Source organism: Hylobates moloch, unplaced genomic scaffold (genome assembly GCF_009828535.3).
Source record: "Hylobates moloch isolate HMO894 unplaced genomic scaffold, HMol_V3 SCAFFOLD_6, whole genome shotgun sequence".
NCBI lineage: Eukaryota > Metazoa > Chordata > Mammalia > Primates > Hylobatidae > Hylobates > Hylobates moloch.
In genome coordinates, this window is record NW_026652281.1 from 75,863,115 (window position 1) to 75,881,191 (window position 18,077).

The 18,077-nt window shown below is 44.4% G+C and overlaps 1 protein-coding gene across 3 annotated transcripts in view; it reads left to right on the forward strand.

The window, feature by feature from the left end:
* PRKCB (protein kinase C beta) overlaps nucleotides 1-18,077 on the forward strand; it is a 388,313-nt gene that overhangs the window by 278,364 nt on the left and 91,872 nt on the right. For all 3 annotated transcript variants that reach the window (XM_032157135.1, XM_032157134.2, XM_032755926.2), the window contains 2 exons: nucleotides 3,057-3,153; nucleotides 13,601-13,747. In XM_032157135.1, coding sequence (XP_032013026.1) covers nucleotides 3,057-3,153; nucleotides 13,601-13,747 — 244 coding nt within the window. The remainder of the gene's footprint in view (nucleotides 1-3,056; nucleotides 3,154-13,600; nucleotides 13,748-18,077) is intronic.

Sequence of the window (18,077 nt, forward strand, 5' to 3'; positions counted from 1 at the left end):
CCCCTTTATCTGTATTTTCCCAAGTGTGAAACCCCAAATACTCTAGAGGGTTCACAGTCGGGGCATAAATAATATTGAATTGTGCCCCAAGAAAGCAATTCTTTTGTCAGTGTTCTTTCAGTTCTTCAAATTATGGCAAAGAGAAAATCTCAGAGGTCTCTGATATATCGTTAACACTCTAACACTTGCTCTTTGCTGATCTCCCATTAAAAAGGGGGCAGGGGCAGGCTTTAGATTGAGAGCCTTTAGTAAGCAACACCATCTACTTGCACATGCATAACCTTGATTTCCTTGATTTCCATTTGTTTATCTTTTTTTTTTTTTTTTTGAGACGGAGTCTCGCTCTGTTGCCCAGGCTGGAGTGCAGTGGAGCAATCTCAGTTCACTGCAACCTTTGCCTCCCGGGTTCAGGCGATTCTCCTGCCTCAGCCTCTCGAATAGCTGGGACTACAGGCGCATGCCACCATGCCCACCTAATTTTTTTATAGTTTTAGTAGAGACGGGGTTTCACCATGTTGGCCAGGTTGTCTCAATCTCCTGACCTGGTGATCTGCCCACCTTGGCCTCCCAAAGTACTAGGAGTATAGGCATAAGCCACTATGCCCAGCCTTTTGTTTTTGTTTTTGTTTTTTTGTTTTGAGAGACAGGATCTTGCTTTGTCACCCAGGCTGGAGTGCAGTGGTGCAATAATAGCTCACTGCAGGCTTGACCTTCTGGACTCGAGCAATTCTCCTGCCTCAGCCTCTCAAGTAGCTGGGACTACTGGCATGCGCCACCATACCTAGCTAAATTTTTTTATTTGTTTGTAGAGACAGGGTCTCACTATGTTGCCCAGGCCGTTGGACTCCTGGCCTCAGGTGATCCTCCTTCCTTAGCCTCTCTTAAGTGCTAGGATTACAGACGTGAGCCACTATGACGACGTGTTTATCTTTTTGTTTGTTTTGTTTTTAACAATTATTTTCTATTTGTAACAAGTGATTTTGAATTTCCTTCCAAGGAAGAAATAAAAAGTGTCCTTTAAAATTAAATTTATTATTAAAAAAGTAAAACAGATATTTCAACGCTGATATACAAATCTAGCAAAATCCACAAAGGTAGTATCTGAATGGATAAAGTTAAAGTTTACCCAACATAGCTCTGTTTTCTTTCTATTACTTTAATTTGTAGGAATCCCTGGAAGTCCCTGCTGTGTGGATAGCACCCTTCTCGATTTCCAGCAAAGATACAGATGCTCTCTTGTTTTTGTATTTCTTTTGGTAATTTCTGTGGAATTTTGGAAGAAAATTTGGAATATTAAATGTGGAGGCGTAGAGGCTCAAATTGTCTTCTCTGCTTTGAATCACCTAGCCCATTTTTGGAAGCTGCGTAAGAAGATTCATGAATGGAGAGAAAACATTGTGATGAAAATTTTAAACTTTGGTTAGGAATGATCTTTGAAAGCGAGGAGTTTTGGGGTCTTTTTCCTTTCCCACTGATTCAAGTGCTTTTAGAATGTCCCTTTTCCTTCCTCACACTCATCTCATCCTCTTACTAGCTGAAAAAATCTTTTTGGTCAAGAAACAAACTGAAGCTCCCATGTTTATTATTATATTAGTAGTAGCTGGGTATGGTGGGATGTGCCTATAATCTCAGCTACTTGGGATGCTGAGGCAGGAGGATTGCTTGAGCCCAGGAGTTCAAGACTGGCCTGAGCAACATAGCAAGACCCTATCTCTGCCAGAAAAGAAAAAAATAAAAACAACAGCCAGGTGTAGTGGCATGTGCCTCTAGTCTCAGCTAGTTGAAAGCTGAGGCAGGAGGGTTGTTTGAGCCCAGGAGGTCAAGGCTGCAGTGAGCTATGATTGTGCTGCTGCACTCCAGCCTTGGTGACAGAACAAGACCCTGTCTCTAAAATAATAATAATGACATTAGTCACAGTAATAATAATCATGATGATGCCACTAATTGAACACTTGCTGAATGCCAAATGCTGTGCTTATCATTTTACATGCATCATTACATTTCAATTTCACAAGAATTCTATGAAAAAGGAATTTGTATTCCAATTTATAGATGAGAAAAACAGAGGCCCAGAGAGGCTAACCAGCCTGTTTAAGGTTATGAGATGAGATTTGCACCCAGACATGGTTTGACTCCAGGGCTTGTGCACTTAACCACTAAGGGATGCCGTTTCTCAAAAGGCTGACTACAGCACATTTTGGGAAAACTTTTGCAGAGAAAATAGCATATGAAATTAAGTCCATGGTCACCTAAATGCAATTGAGTGCCAGGATGGCAAAGTGGCACCCTATGCACCCTATGTAGGATGAAAAGTAGAAATGCTGGAAGAGCGTGACAAGAATGTATTTATAGCCAGGCAGTGGGGGTTGCAATTTGGGAGGATAGGGTGAGAAGATCACTTGAGGTCAGGAATTTAAGACTAGTCTGGGCAACATAGCCAGCTCCCATCTCTACAAAAAAATTTTTTTTTGTTTAATTAGCTGGGCATGATGGCACATTGCCTATAATCCCCAGCTACTCAGGAAGCTGAGGCAGGAGGATCGCTTGAACCCAGGAGCTTGAGGCTTCAGGGAGCTATGATTGCACTATTGCACTCCAGCCTGGGTGACAGAGTGAGACCCTATCTCTAAAAGCAACAAGAACAACAACAACAAGAAATTTATGATGAGGGCTCTTCATAGCATTCTTTCAGAATAAGAAACTACTTAATGGACAAAAAGTAGGTAAAAACATACAGTAATTTAACGATATAACTAAGAAAACTGTGTAAGTGTGTATATAGAGAGAGTGAGAACTTTGCCTCATATGTACACATGATATACATTTTTTTCCTGCTGTCCATGGAAGAGTTACAAAAATACATAGTGTACCTGGTAGTGTACCACGCACACTACCCCCATCCAACATACTGAAAAACAAACCAAAACAAACCAAAAAACCCTCAACATACATTTTTTCAAGTAGAGCTTTATATAGGCCTCCTTTTCATATCCTGATCAATAAAATGATACCGAGTAGAGTCATGAAATATGTCCCACTCCCTTGTCTCCCTTCAGGTTTAAGTTACTGAGCCAGGAGGAAGGCGAGTACTTCAATGTGCCTGTGCCACCGGAAGGAAGTGAGGCCAATGAAGAACTGCGGCAGAAATTTGAGGTGAGGTTTCTTTTCTTTCTCTCTTCTTTTTTCTCTTTCTTTTTTCCTTCCTTCTTCTCTCTCCTTTCTTTCTCTTTCTCTCTTATTCTTTTTTTATTTTTTCTCTCCTTCCTTCCTTCTTCCTCCCTCTCTCTTTTCTTTCCTTCTTTCTCCTTTCTTTCTTTCTTGCTTGCTTTCTCTTGCTTTCTTGCTTTGTCACTTGCTTTCTTGCTTGCTCACTTTCTTGCTTTCTTTCTTGCTTGCTTTCTCCCCCTCTTTTCTTCGTTTTTTCCTTCCTTCCTTCCTGCCTTCCTTCCTCTCTCTTTCTCTTTCCCTCTCATTCTTTCTTTTCTTTCTCTCTCTGTCCTTCCTTCCTTTCTTTCGCTCTCCTTCCTTCTTCCTTTCCTCCTTCCTTCCTTTGCTCCCTTCCTTCTTTCCTTCCTTCCTTCCTTCCTCCCTCCCTCCTTTCCTCTTTCTTTCTTTCTTTCTTCCTTCCTTTCTTTCTTTCTTTCTTTCTTTTCCTTTCTTTCCTTTCTTCCTCCTTCCTCTCTCTATTCATTCTTTCTCCCCTTTCTCTCTCTCTTCTCTCTCTCTTCTTTCTTCATCTCCTTTCTTTCTTCACTGGGAACCAGTTAGGTTTGCTGCTGTGCTGATTTTCCTGTTTATGGCATGGTTCCTACCAAGACTTTTCATGACTCTGAGCCTTTGCAAGGTTGTTTTATCTCCTAGAAAACTCTGATTAATCCTTCAAGACCCCAGTTAAATGCCCTTGCCTTATGAAGTTATTCCTGCTTCCCTGTCTACATCCAGGCTTAGACATTTCTTCAAAAGTGCTCATTCACTGCCCACCATTTTGATGGTGACTTGGACTGGAATGGTAGTCATGGTGAATGAAAGAAGTAGACAGAGGGCTGGGTGTGGTGGCTCACGCCTGTAATCCCAGCACTTTGGGAAGCTGAGTCAGGCAGATCGCTTGAGGTCAGGAGTTCGAGACCAGCCTGGCCAATATGGTTAAACCCTGTCTCTACTAAAAATACAAAAAAATTAGCCAGGCATGGTGGTGCATGCATGTAATACCAGCTACTTGGGAGGCTGAGGCACAAGAATTTCTTTGGGTGGCAGAGGCTGCAGTGAGCCAAGATCGTGCCACTGCATGATCAGTAATGCTCTGTTGTCCAGGCTGCAGTGCAGCGGTGCGATCTTGGCTCACTGCAGCCTGGGCAACAGACTGAGACTTCATCTCAAAAAAAAAAAAAAAAAAAGTAGAGAAGTGATACATTTTGGAAGCTGAGTCAACTAGGCTTGCTGATGGATGGAATCTGGATTGGCTCTATTGGCAGAATGGTGCTATATAGTTAACGAATGGAATTGATTGTGCTAATGACTTCATGAAATACCCTGGGGGTAGATCTTCCCAGATAATAGTTTTATCAAATGGAAAGCCCTTTACTGTGACCTTGAGTCACATTGCTGGCTCTGCTCCTACCTGAGATAAACCCCTTTTCTTCTGTGGGGACAAATAAACACCATTTTCAGCTACCTAAGAGCAGCAGGTGTATAGGACACATCCTTGCTTTACAAAGAAAATGTTTGGGGGAAGATAGGTTTGAATACTTACATTATATGTGCATTGAGTGATTTTAGTAGTTTCCTGAGGGAAAACACATTATTTTGTTCCCACAGACTCAATACACTGAGTCTGGTGGGAGATGATCAATTCTAGATAAGCCATGATGGCCTACTAACTCCCCTAAAACGTATATAATAGCATAGCTAAAATTAAATGAATTTTTATTATTGTTATTCATCAAATAATGACACACGCAAATAAAACATGTAAAGACCATGTAAAGTCCTGGGAAAGAGAGATCAGGTACCTTCAGAACATGTACAAGAGAAATGTCACATAGTTTGAGAGGATGGGGAGGTGTCAGGGAGGAAACAGCAATGGAAATTTACCATGTAAAAAGAGGGGAAAATGTATTCTGTTCTGCAAACAGCATGTGCAAAGGCCCTGTGGTTGGGGGTTATATAGCAACCATGTGAGACTGAAAGAAGACTAGCCTGGGTAGAGCGGAGAAAGCCAAAGAGAGTCCAAGGAAAGGCTGGGGAAGTAGGCGTGAGTCAGAGAGTCAGAGTACACAGGGCTGTGCTGGCCTTGACAAGGATTTTAGCATTTATCCCAAGAGTATTTATCCCAAGGATTTTAGCATGTATCCCAAGAGTAGTTATCCCAAGGATTTTAGCATTTATCCCAAGAGCATTTACCCAAGAGTGTTTATCCCAAGAGTATTCATCCCAAGGATTTTAGCATTTATCCCAAGAGTGTTTATCCCAAGGATTTTAGCATTTATCCCAAGAGCATTTACCCAAGAGCACTTATCCCAAGAGTATTTATCCCAAGGATCTCGGCTCACTGCAAGCTCCGCCTCCTGGGTTCATGCCATTCTCCTGGCTCAGCCTCCCGAGTAGCTGGGACTACAGGCACCTGCCACCACGCCAGGCTAATTTTTTGTATTTTTAGTAGAGACGGGGTTTCACCATGTTAGCCAGGATGGTCTCGATCTCCTGACCTCGTGATCTGCCTGCCTCGGCCTCCCAAAGTGCTGGGATTACAGGCGTGATATCCCAAGGATTTTAGCATTTATCCCAAGAGCCCAGTTACCACACGTGGTATATTTCAGTACGTCAGAGTTGGTTGCCTCTGTTTGGTTACGGGGCTTTGAGTTCTAGGGCTCTAAATTGCAGACATGAAAAGGCAACCATTAGTGAGTGTATTCCTGTTTCTGAAGGCACATCATACACAGCAAGATAAAGGACAAGTTTGTTTGTTGAAAGAAACAAGCTTTCAAGTTTGTTCTCTCCTCAACTTGATAGAAATAGCACTTAGGGGCCAGGCACGGTGGCTCATGCCTATAATCCCAGCACTTTGGGAGGCTGAGGCAGGAGAATTGCTTGAGCCCAGGAGTTCGAGACCAGCCTAGGCAACATAGTGACCATGCCTCTATTATTAAAAAATATATATATTTTAAAAAATAAAAAAAGAAATAGCACTTACATATCGCCAAATTCCTTGTCTTGAACCTGTGCCCACCCCACGTGCTGGAAGATAGTGATAGTTCTGACCCAGTGGGGTCCTCCCATCCTGGAAACAAGTGGAACAGACACATTGGCCTTGAGCTTATCAGTCATTCTCCAGTGACCTTGATAACAGAGGCTCGTTCCCAAAGTCTCGGACTCAAGCCCAAGTGAACTGATAAAAGAACCTTCCCTCCAAGTAGAACTAAAAACTGGATGCTGTTTGATAAAAATTAAGACAGGAAGGCAGTCCTTCCAGAGAACACTTTCCATCTCTTTCCCCCAACTTGCTGATGAAGTGGTATCCATTTGCTGCTGTTATAGAAATATACTATTACGAGTGAAAATCACAAGGCCAGTATTTTCTTGTATACAACCAAGTCTCAGTTTTGCAAAATGATTTTTTCTGTCCTGGGGCAGCTGGGGTGACATTTCAGAACACCAAGGAAAAGATTTACTACACAAACAGAGCATTTGTCTGGGCCAGTAATTGGCTTGGAATAGGGGACTGTTTTATCCGCATGCAAGAAATTGTGTCCCTTTATTTCTAGCAAGAGCCTGCAAATGCTTGTTTATGCCTGAATTATAATCGCTCCATACTGTAGTTGTTGATTAAAAAAAAATGTTTCCAACAGACCGAAAATTGTTCTCAGGCTCACAGAGGAATTTCAGTTGACCTTGAACGTGAGAAATGTAATCCCTGGGCGATAACCAATTAGCACCCGGAATGACTCAGAAATTACTTTCAAGCCTCTTATCTGGAGGAATTCTGAGTGACAGTAAAATCAAGCTGCTAGAATTGGGGTAATAGAATTTCATGGTAGTGTGAGCTTGGTGCAGTTACCACATGTGGTATACTTCAGAACATCAGAGCTGGCTCTGTTTGCATAGGGGGCTTTCAGTCGACCATGGGCTTGGGAAAAGAAGACTCCATTTTGGATGGCGCACAGTGGGATTTCTCAGAGTCTTAAAATTTATTTATATAACAAAGTGCTTACTGTGTGCCATTTATGATTCTAAGTGCTTTGCAAATATTAACTCAGGTAATTTAATTCTTACAACAACCTAGAATGGTAGGTACTATTATCACGCCATTTTACTTTTACAAATGAAGAAACTGAAGCCCACAGAGGTTTAAGTAACTTTTCAAGCTCCCAGAGCCAGTCATTGTCCTGGGTTTGAGTTTTCCCAGAAACAGACTATAAGGATTCAAGTGCAAGTACTTAATTTGAGAGATGATCCTGGAAGCACCATAAGTTAATAAGGAAGCGTTGCCAGAAAAGGTGGGAAACCAGGAAAGTAAGTATTATCAAGCAGGCTACTGCTGTGGGCAGCTAGGGTTTAACCCTGTTGGAGAACTCTCAAGTCAGCGCAGAATGCATGCCTCAGAATTTCCCAATCAAGGGACAGGAAGCTGAGGGGTTATCCGTCGGCTCCACTTCCGTTGCAGGCTAAGGGCTGCTCCCAGGGAAATCCACTCACCCTCACTTTCAATGTGCCTTGTGCGCTGTGCCTGCTCCTACAACCAGAAAATAAGCTACAGGCAAAGAATCACAGGTGTTTGCTGTTAGCAGCCCCAGGTGTAGAGAGCAGCATGCTGGTGGTGTCTTGGAAGAACACTAGTGATTGTATCTGTGCAATGTAGCCTAATGGTTAAGTGTGATTGCTTGAGAGCCAGACTGCCTAGATTTGAATCCCAATTCTGCCACGCCCTTGCTGAGCGGCTGTAAGCAAGTTGCTTTGTCTCTCTGAGCTTCTGATTCCCTACCTGTAAAATGGAGAATTATAGCACTTCTTACCTCATGAGGTTATGTGAGGATTGAATGAGGTAATGCATTTAGCAGAGTGTCTCACATGTCATACACATCCAGATGTTAGATGCTAGCATCATGGTGGTTGTTATAATTATTGGCTCCCCCTTCAGGATAAATAAAGCTCAGAACATCCTCTTTCTGGGCTTTGGAAGAGCTGCTTGGAGGTTAGGGAGAATCTACAGGGACTCCTAGCCTACAGAGGTCCTTGCCCCACTGCTGGGTCGCTGGGAGTGCTTGTAGTAGTTCCTTGTAGGGGTGGAGTGGCAGAGGAATCTGCAGTTTTAGCCAGGACAGGCATTCATCATTGGGAGTGGAGCCCAGAGCCTGGCTGCCAGGGCTTCTCCACTGTCCCCTCATGCTGTCTGGAAGGTGGCTTGGCTCTTTGCTCAGAAATGCTATTTGCTTTCTGTCTTAGCGTTGAGTTCTAGGGCTCTAAATCGCAGACATGAAAAGGCAACCATTAGCGTATTCCTGTTTCTGAAAGCACTTCCCACACAGCAAGATAAAGGACGAGTTTAATTTGTGCCTCAATTTTAAAATGTTAGCTCTTTGATGCAGTGCGTGCTGGGCATTGTCCCCTTGGAACAATGGGATATTTCAAAGGACAAAGGACAGGGCTCCTGTCCTCTGAAGGCTCACTGAGTAGGGGCCACAAACCCAGGTGTTTTCAGGAGCCAGGCAAATAACAACAAGAAGGTGAAAGAGCTTGGCATCACCCAGTGTTAGCAGATCCCCTTCTTCAAAAGAAGCTGGGGATCTGGGTTTTCATATCTCCAAATTTTCAACAGTTGGCAACTAATTAAATATTAAAATGACAACAAACGCTGTGCAGACCAGACCAACAGGGTTATCAGACTTCTTTTTTTTTCCAGGGTTATTAGACTTCTGATCTAGATTCTAGAAGTTAAATTAACATGCCCATGGGAAAAGTTATAAAAGCAAGCTGGGAGGGAGGGAGGAAAGAGGGCTGCCAGCCCCAGATTCAAAGGAGAGAAGGGAGTTTCTAGTGCTGAGGGATGAGGCTGTTAGCTGCTCCTTGAAGGACAAGGAAAAAATCAACCCCCCTCCCCACCCCCCAAAAAAGTCCTTATCTGTCCACTAAGCAAAGTCAAATGAAGAAATCAGGAAGTTTGAGGTCCATGCTCACGTTTCATGGGGAGAGTGTGCTGGGACCCGCAGGTGGATGGGAAAGTTCCCAGGATGGGAAATGGGAACTGGGACAGGCAGGACTTGGATCTTCACAGTCTGGAGAACGGAGAGTGTGAATCAGATGGGTCCTGAGCCAGGATTCAAAGAAGGCGGGACACACGGTGATAAGGTGATGGGGTGGTGGAGCGGGGAGGGGAGGAGGGAATGTGTTTGGGTCAGGCCAGCTTGGGGGTGATGATTTAGGAGGGTGTGAGGACATAGCCCAAGAAAGGCGAGGCGGCTTCTGTCCTACGCTGGCTCTTTCGTTTGCAGTCTCCATTGCAAATAAGATGATCTTGTAGTTTTAACTACCCCCTCATTGCCTCTACACCCCAAATCTCTATCTCCAGTCCAGATATCTTTGCTCAAGCCCCAAACCCACATATACAACTGCTTACTGGGTATTTACACTTGGGTTAAACCTCAACATATCTTACTGCAAAGTAAACTGACCAAGTATATTCACAGCAGCGTTGTTAGTAGGCCGAAAGGGGAAACAACTCAAATGCCTGCACACAGGAGACGGGATAAACATCAACAATGAGTGCCATTCAGCAATACAAAGAGACAAATTACCGATTTATGCAAAAACATGGATGCATTTCAAGAACATTTTGATGAGTGAAAGAAGCCAGGCACAAGAGTACACACTCTACAATGCTGTTCAGATGAAATTCAAGAACAGACAAAACTGAACTATGGGATAGAAACCGGAACAGAGATTGCCTTAGTGGGCGGGGGTCGACTAGGAACTTTTGGAGGGTGATGGAAATGTTCCGTGTCTTGTATGGGGTTTGGGTTACATGGATGTGCGCATTTGTCAAAATCTACAGAACTGTGCGCGTGAGATTGGTGCACTTTGCGGTGCCCACCTCGATTTTCAAAACATAAATAAAGAGAAAATGGTGGATGCTTTGTTAGCCATGGTTCCTAAATGGTAACAGTGGAATATGCACCCCATGAGGGAGAAATAAACCTTGAAGTTTTAAGCTGCTGTGGGGAAGAAGGGATCTCAATATGCCTGAAATCCCACCGGTCATCTCTGCCCACCCTCTTCCCCATGCTTCCAAACTTGCTTCTCCTCTGCTTCTTCTCATCTTAGTGGAAAGAACCAGCATCCTGCCAGTTGGTCAGAACAGAAGCTGGGGAGCTGTCCTTCATCTGCAATCTCCCTTCTCCCTTGCCCAATCTGCTACCCAGCTGGGGTCAGTCTGTCTCCCAAATAGATCCACTTTTTTCCATCTACACTGCAGACAACTGATTCCATCATTTTTTTTTCTTTTAAGACAGGGTCTCCCTTTATCACTCAGGCTGGAGTGCAGTGGTGCAATCATGGCTCACTGCAACCTCCAACTCCTGGGCTCAGGGGATCCTCCCACCTCAACCTCCCGAGTAGCTGGGACTACAGGCACACACCACCATGCCTGGCTCATCATTTCTCTCCTTGATAATGCAGTGACTTCCTAGTGATCACCCAGCCCACATGGTGGGGGGGTCTCCTCTCCGCTCAGAGTGACCTTTTAAATATGTATGGTCATACCATAACTCTGCTTCAAACCTTTCAAAGGCTGCCTGTCATGCTCACAGTCAGCCTGAATTTCTTAAGGTCCTTTCAACACTTTGTCTGCCTCCTGTGCCATATCTGCCTTGCACTTCATGCTCCAGCCAGACGATGTTTCATTCCTTGAATGTGTCTTCCCCTCTGTTCCATAAATGCTGTTCCTGCTGCCAATACCAGTTTATCTACTTCAGCAACCCCAACATACCTTTTGGACACAGTATGGAGGACCCAATCCCAGCTAGAATGCACGTTTTTTGAGAGTATCTGTATCCATTTTGCCCTCTGATGTATCCTCAGCACCTAGAGCAGCACTTAGCATGTAGCAGGTACTCAATAAGAATTTTTGGTTTGTTTGTTGGTTTGTTTGTGACAGAGTCTTGCTCTGTTGCCCAGGCTGGAGTGCAATATAGTGATCATAGCTTACTGCAGCTTCCCACTCCTGGGCTTAAGGGATTCTCCTGCCTTAAGCCTCCCAAGTAGCTGGGACTACAGGCCCACTGCCACCATGTCCAGCTAATTAAACTTTTTGTTTTTGAGATGGGGTCTGGCTGTGTTGCCCAGGCTGGCCTTGAACTCCTGGGCTCAAGCAGTCCTGCCTCAGCCTTCCAAAGCTTTGTGGTTACAGGCATCAGCCACCACATCCAGCCTCAATAAATGTTTTTTGAATGAATGAATGAATCTTCCCTGATATTCAAAACTTTGGAAAGATTTATGTTGCCTCTTTATCTTCAAAACCACCAAATAATGCAACAATAATAATAGCTACCATTCACTGAGCATGTGTTGTGTGCCAGGAATGATACTAAGGACTCTGTGATACATCATTTCATGTCATCATCTCCATTATCTTGAAAAGGTAATGAATGTTTAGGAAGCTTCAATCACCAAATGCAAATTAAGTGCCTTCTCTGTGCCACACTCCTCTAGGTACAAGGCAAACAGTGGAAAGCAAAACAGACAAAATCCTTGCTATTGGGGAGCTTACATTCTGGTATAAGGAGAAAGATGATAAATTGGGAAACAAGTAAATATATGGTTTGTAAGACAGTGACAAGTGTTTTAGAGAAAATCAAGTAAGTAAGGCGGATGGAGATTGCTGAGAGCAATTTTATGTAGGGTGTTCAGGGAAGGGCGCTCTTATCAGAGGTGAGAGAGTTCTGGGGAAAAGAGCTCTGAGCAGAGGGAACAGCAGGTGCAAAGGCCCTGGGGTAAGAGCATGTCTGGTGCATTCAGAGAGCAGAAAGGAGGCCAGTGTGGAAGGAGAAAGGAGGCTGAAATCAGAGGGGATCCAGAGGGGCTCAGTCATCTGTGGCCTTTGGCTTTTACTTTGAGAATAATGGGAAGGTATATATATTGGGCGGAGGAATGTTATGACTTAACTTATGTGTTCTGGGCCACACAGCTGATTCACGTCAGAGGATTCTACCACGTGGCATTTTTTTTTTTTTTTTTTTTTTTTTTTTTAGTGAGAGACAGATGGGATCTCACTCTTGTCACCCAAGCTGGAGGGCAGTAGTGTGATTATAGCTCACAGCAGCCTCTAACTCCTGGGCTAAAGCAGTCCTTCACCTTGGCCTCCCAGGTAGCTAGGATGACAGGTGCACACCACCTTGCCTGGCTAACTTTATTTTTGTAGAGACAGGGTCTTGTTATGTTGCCCAGGCTGTTCTCAAACTTCTATCCTCAATCAAATCTCCTGTCTCAGCCTCAAAAAGTGTTGGAATTACAGGTGTGAGCCACTGTGCCCAGCCACACATGAGCTTTTAACTCCACGGTTTTCTCTCTGCTAAAAGTGAATCCAGTAACGAAGTCCTGGCAGCTGCAGGTCTCCCACTCATAGCTTCTGGTTTTTGCCTCATTCCAAAGCACCTGCTGCCACTCTGAGCCCCATTCCACAGCTCATGGCAAGGAGTCCCTCTCCCATTGCACTGAGGACACACATGGCCCTCACTCATCCATTTATGCAACAAATATTTAGCTGGGAACTATACTAGTTGTCAGGAAAACCATGGAGAATGAGAAATATTCCGTGTTTTCAACAGTCTCCAGTTTATTGGAAGGAAACAAGTGAACAGGCAGTTATCCCTCAGTATTTATGGGAAGAGAAGTGGATGAAGGAAGAAAATCAGAGGAGAACCTAGTGCAGACAGAGAGAATCGATGAGGGCTTCCCTGAGGACATGAAGATGTGAACCCCAAGCTGGATTGCTGAAGGGGAGAGAATAGCCATTTGTACCACAGTAGCAGCAGCAGGTGCAAAGGCCCTGTGGTTGGAGGGGCCTGGGACATCCAGGGGAGTGAAAGGAGAATGAAGCTACGTTGCAGGGAAGAAGCACCCTAGCAGTGATGGAGCTGGAAAGCCAGGTAGGGCCTGAACATACAAGTCCATGAAAGCACCTTGATCTTTATCCTGAAAATAATGGGATGCCACTGAGGCATTTTAAGCAGGAGGGGACTTGGTTGGATGAGACGCTCACTGTGCTTGTGTGTGAAACCCAGTGTAAAGGAAATCACTGTGCCTTGTGCAGGTGAGAGATGATGGCAGGTAGTGGTGGTTGAGATGGAAAGAAGTAGATGAATTCTAGAGACAGCTGGGAGGAAAGAAATGACAGTTCTGGTTACGGTTGAGACATGAGGGATAAAAGAAAGATGGAGTTGCAAAGGATGTCCGACAGGTTTCAGGCTTGTGGAGTGATGCATGACCATGCTTTTCATGGGGACAGGGTGCCGGAGCTGCAGGAACCACAGCTTCCCATTGTGTGCCTGAGCCTTCCTACAAGATCATCCTCAAACCCTGAGCATGTTTTCTGTGTGCTTCCTTTTTGCAGAGGGCCAAGATCAGTCAGGGAACCAAGGTCCCGGAAGAAAAGACGACCAACACTGTCTCCAAATTCGACAACAATGGCAACAGGGACCGGATGAAACTGACCGATTTTAACTTCCTAATGGTGCTGGGGAAAGGCAGCTTTGGCAAGGTACGGTATGATTTGGTGGCTCCACCTGCTTTGGAAGGAACATCTAACAAGGCAGGCACATTTGCTGTTCCTCTGGGACGGACGTCCTAGTGGGAGAGAGAGTAAGAAGTAAATAGAGCCACACTACACTTTGTAATGAATACCATGAAGGAAATGAACGGAGTGCTGTGTCACAAACAAAAAGATGACCCGTTCAGACAGTCTGAGGAGGCGACACATATGCTGAGACCTGGAGGATGAGAAAGAACTAGCTATGCTTTCAAAGAGCTAGGAAAGAATGTTCTCAGAACAGAGCAAGTGCAAAAGTTCCAAGGTGGGGACAGGCTGGGTGCATCCTAGGAACCATCAGAAGGTGTTGGGGCAAAATGTCACTAGCAGAAGGAGGTATAGGACGTGATGTTGCAGAGATAAGCAGGAGTTTGGGTTTCATTCAGAGTGCAGTGGGGAGCCATTGAACGTTTTTAAGCAGAGCAGTGACACGATCAGATTTGCCTTTTGGAAAAGATCACCCTGACAGCCAAGAACGGAAACGGTTCCTTTAAAACAGTAGCACAGTGGAAGGATGACCCTGGGACTCGTACAGTGGTTCTGGACGCTTTTATAGATACTGTGAGATGCTGTTTTACTGAAGTTGAGATTGTGTTATAAGTATTTCTGACTCATTTAGTGTTGTTTTGGGGTTTTTAGTCCCTTTGCGTGCCACAAAGATGTCTAGCATAAATCTCATACCGTGAACTCAGGTGTGCAAAATATAAATTTCTTTTCCATCTATGTAGTGTAAGCCAAAAACCTGGGAGTTAGCCCTGAGCTTCCCTCTTTCCTGTATTCCCACCGTCCCTGCCCACCACCCCCCGCAACCATGTACAATGCATTGGCGAATTCTGACAGTTCCTTCAAAGTATATCATGTATTCACTAACTTCTCTTCATGTCTCTAATACCACCCAAATCTAAACCATTAATATCACCTGGATAACTGCAGAAACTCCTCAGTGGTTTCTCAATCCCAATCTTTTTACCTATAATTAACCCCAATCCCAATCTTGTTACCTATAATTAATTTACTTTCTACTTCGCAGCCGTAATAATTTTTTAAAGATTACATTAGGTCAAGAAGCTCCCCTGCTTAAGACCCCCCAATGACTTTCCATCCAATTAGAAGAAATTCTGTGTTACGTCCTTAGCTGATATCACCCTTTATCATCTGGCCCTTGTTCTCTGTGTGACCTCTTTTCTTCTTTTTCTCCTCCCCATCACCCACTGTGCTCTGGCCACAGCATCAGCTCTTGGGTCACTGAAACACACAAAGCTCCTTCCTCCCTTAGAGGCTTTGTGATTCAGCTCCCTTTGCTGTTTGCAAGGCCGCCTCCTTCCTGCAATTCACATCTCAACTTAGACGCCACTTCTTCTGAAAAATCTTCCCCAACTACCCACTCAAAAGTTGCCGCTCATTCACTGTCCATTATATTTAACTCTCTCATAGCACCCATCACTGAGCGATGCTTTTCTTTTGTCCTTGTTGATTTTTTCTCTCTTCCCTTTCTAAGGTCTAAGCTCCACAAGAGTAGGGATCTTCTCCGTCCTGGTCGCCACTGTGTTTTCAGAGCCTAGAGGTGGAATTCATTCAGTGCCTAGATTGAATGCGCGGATTCTGTCTGTCTGTGGGTGGCAAGAGCATCCACTGAGATGGACTAAGGGATCTGAAATGATGGCTCAAAGTCTGAAGAGCCTCAGCATGGGATGGGAATAGAGAGTAAGAGCAGCCAGTAAGATGGCCCATCCTGTCCCTAAGGTCAGGAATAGGCAGTTGGCAGTGGTCCACAACGTTGTGTGGTTTTTACCAGCAGCTCTGAGTATCCCTGGGGTGGAGATGGAGAAGGAGATGGTGGATTTGAACTAAGCATGGGATTAGTAGAATCAGTGAACTAGAAGATTATGGAAGAAAGAGAGTTAAGGATTCTGGGAAGAGAGATGTCCACTGCAGATCCACAGAGCCGGTACCAAGTGCTCAGGAAAAGTGTGTTGAATACATGAATGAAAATGGTATCTAGATTGGGTTGGGGAAGATGTCTAGCATAAAGAGGGTCATCACCTGGGTGGGAAAAAGGGAGTTTAGAAGTCTAGGGATGAAAAAAAATGGATGAGGTCAAGATACGTAAAATGTTAGGAAGAATTGAGGCATTTAGATTTCAAACATGGAGCAGTTTCTCTGATGATGGGGAAGAAAGTGGCCTAAATAAAGAAGAGGTTCTTATAAGCTGAGTTTTTACAAATTAAATGAGCACTTTTTTTTTCTTTTTGAGATAGAGTCTCACTCTGTTGTCCGGGCTAGAATGTAGTGGTGCATTACGGTTCACTGCAGCCTTGACATGCTGGACTCAAGCAGTCCAGCTCCTACCCAAGTTCACATCTTTCTCTGACCCCCGAATAACTGCATGCACCACCACGCCTGGCTAATTTTTGTTTTTGTTTTTTTGAGTCAGAATCTCACTCTGTTGCCCAGGCTGAAGTGCAATGGCACCATCTCGGCTCACTGCAACCTCTGCCTCCCGGGTTCAAGTGATTCTCCTGCCTCAGCCTGGAGCTTGGCTAATTTTTGTAGTTTTTAATAGAGACAGGGTTTCACCATGTTGACCAGGCTGGTCTCGAACTCCTGACCTCATGTGATCCATTCGCCTTGGCCTCCTAAAGTGCCGGGATTACAGACATGAGCCACTGCGCCTGGCCTAATTTTTGTATTTTTTTGTAGAGACGTGGTCTCGCTATGTTTCCCAGGCTGCTCAAGTACTTATAAGCTCAACCAATCCTCCTGCTGTGGCCTCGGAAAGTGCTAGGATTACAGGTGTGAGCCACTGCACCTATCCTAAATTATATATATATATGTATATATATATATATATATATATATATATATTTTTTTTTTTTTTTGAGACGATGTTTCTCTCTTGTTGCCCAGGCTGGAGTGCAACGGCACAATCTCAGCTCACCACAACCTCTGCCTCCCGGGTTCAAGTGATTCTCCTGCCTCAGCCTTTTTGAGTAGCTGGCATTACAGGCATGCGCCACCACGCCCAGCTAATTTTCCACTTTTAGTAGAGACGGGGTTTCTCCATGTTGGTCAGGCTGGTCTTGAACTCCCAACCTCAGGTGATCCGCCTGCCTTGGCCTCTCAAAGTGCTGGGATTACAGGTGTGAGCCACCACACCCGGCCGTGATATTCTTAATAAGCAATGCATTCACATGGTTCATCATTAAGATTATATTAAAAGGATAAACACTGAGAAGTCCTGCTCCTACCCAAGTTCACATCTTTCTCTGACCACTGACTGCTACTGCTCTCCCTATGTGAACACTTTTATTCAGTTAATTTGTGTCTTTCCAGTCCCCCTGAGCTAATTTAACATTTTTATTCTTGTCCTTGTTAACTCAAAAGTTCATGTACTACGCCTGGTTTTGATCACTTAACAAAACAGACGAGAGGATGTTTGATGGAGGATTGCAAGTTCTGGAGGGTCCCCTGGAAAGGATTGGGGTTGGGGGGTAGTGGGTGGAGTCGTGGGAGAATGAATCACTTGGGAGCAATGAGAGAATAGATCGTATGTCTCCATGGAAACTGTTATAATAATTGAGAGCTCTGTTCCAGACTGGAGATATAGCATCAAATAAATCTTAGATGAAAACAACAGTATGTCATGAGAGCAAAGTAGAATAACAAACACCTCTATGATCCTTTAAAACAGAGTAATCCTTTGCAACTCTAGTGTTGCCAACTAGGGTTGTAAATTAATGCAGGTTTTATATTTGAATTCCAACTTTGAAGATTTTGCAGTCTGGTTAGGTATATAGATCAATCTCCATAAACAGAAGAACACAGCTGCAGTAATTTGCTCTTCCCCTTTGGAAGATGAAAGTGATGGGGCTTTGGGGTAATCTGTTTCCACCTCCCTTAACCCAGGAAAAAAACAAAACATGTTTTTAAACGCTAATGGCCAGGTGCGGTGCTCACGCCTGTAATCCCAGCACTTTGGGTGGCCAAGGCGAGCAGATCACAAAGTCAGGAGTTTGAGGCCAGCCTGGCCAATATGGTGAAACCCCATCTCTACTAAAAATACAAAAATTAGCTGGGCATGGTGGCAGGCGCCTGTATTCCCAGCTACTCAGGAGGCTGAGGCAGGAGAATCGCTTGAACCCAGGAGGTGGAGGTTGCAGTGAGCCGAGATCGTGCCACTGCACTGCAGCCTGGGTGACAGAGCAAGACACTGTCTCAAACAACAACAGCAACAACAACAACAACAACAACAACAACAACAACAACCCCACTAATAATTTGT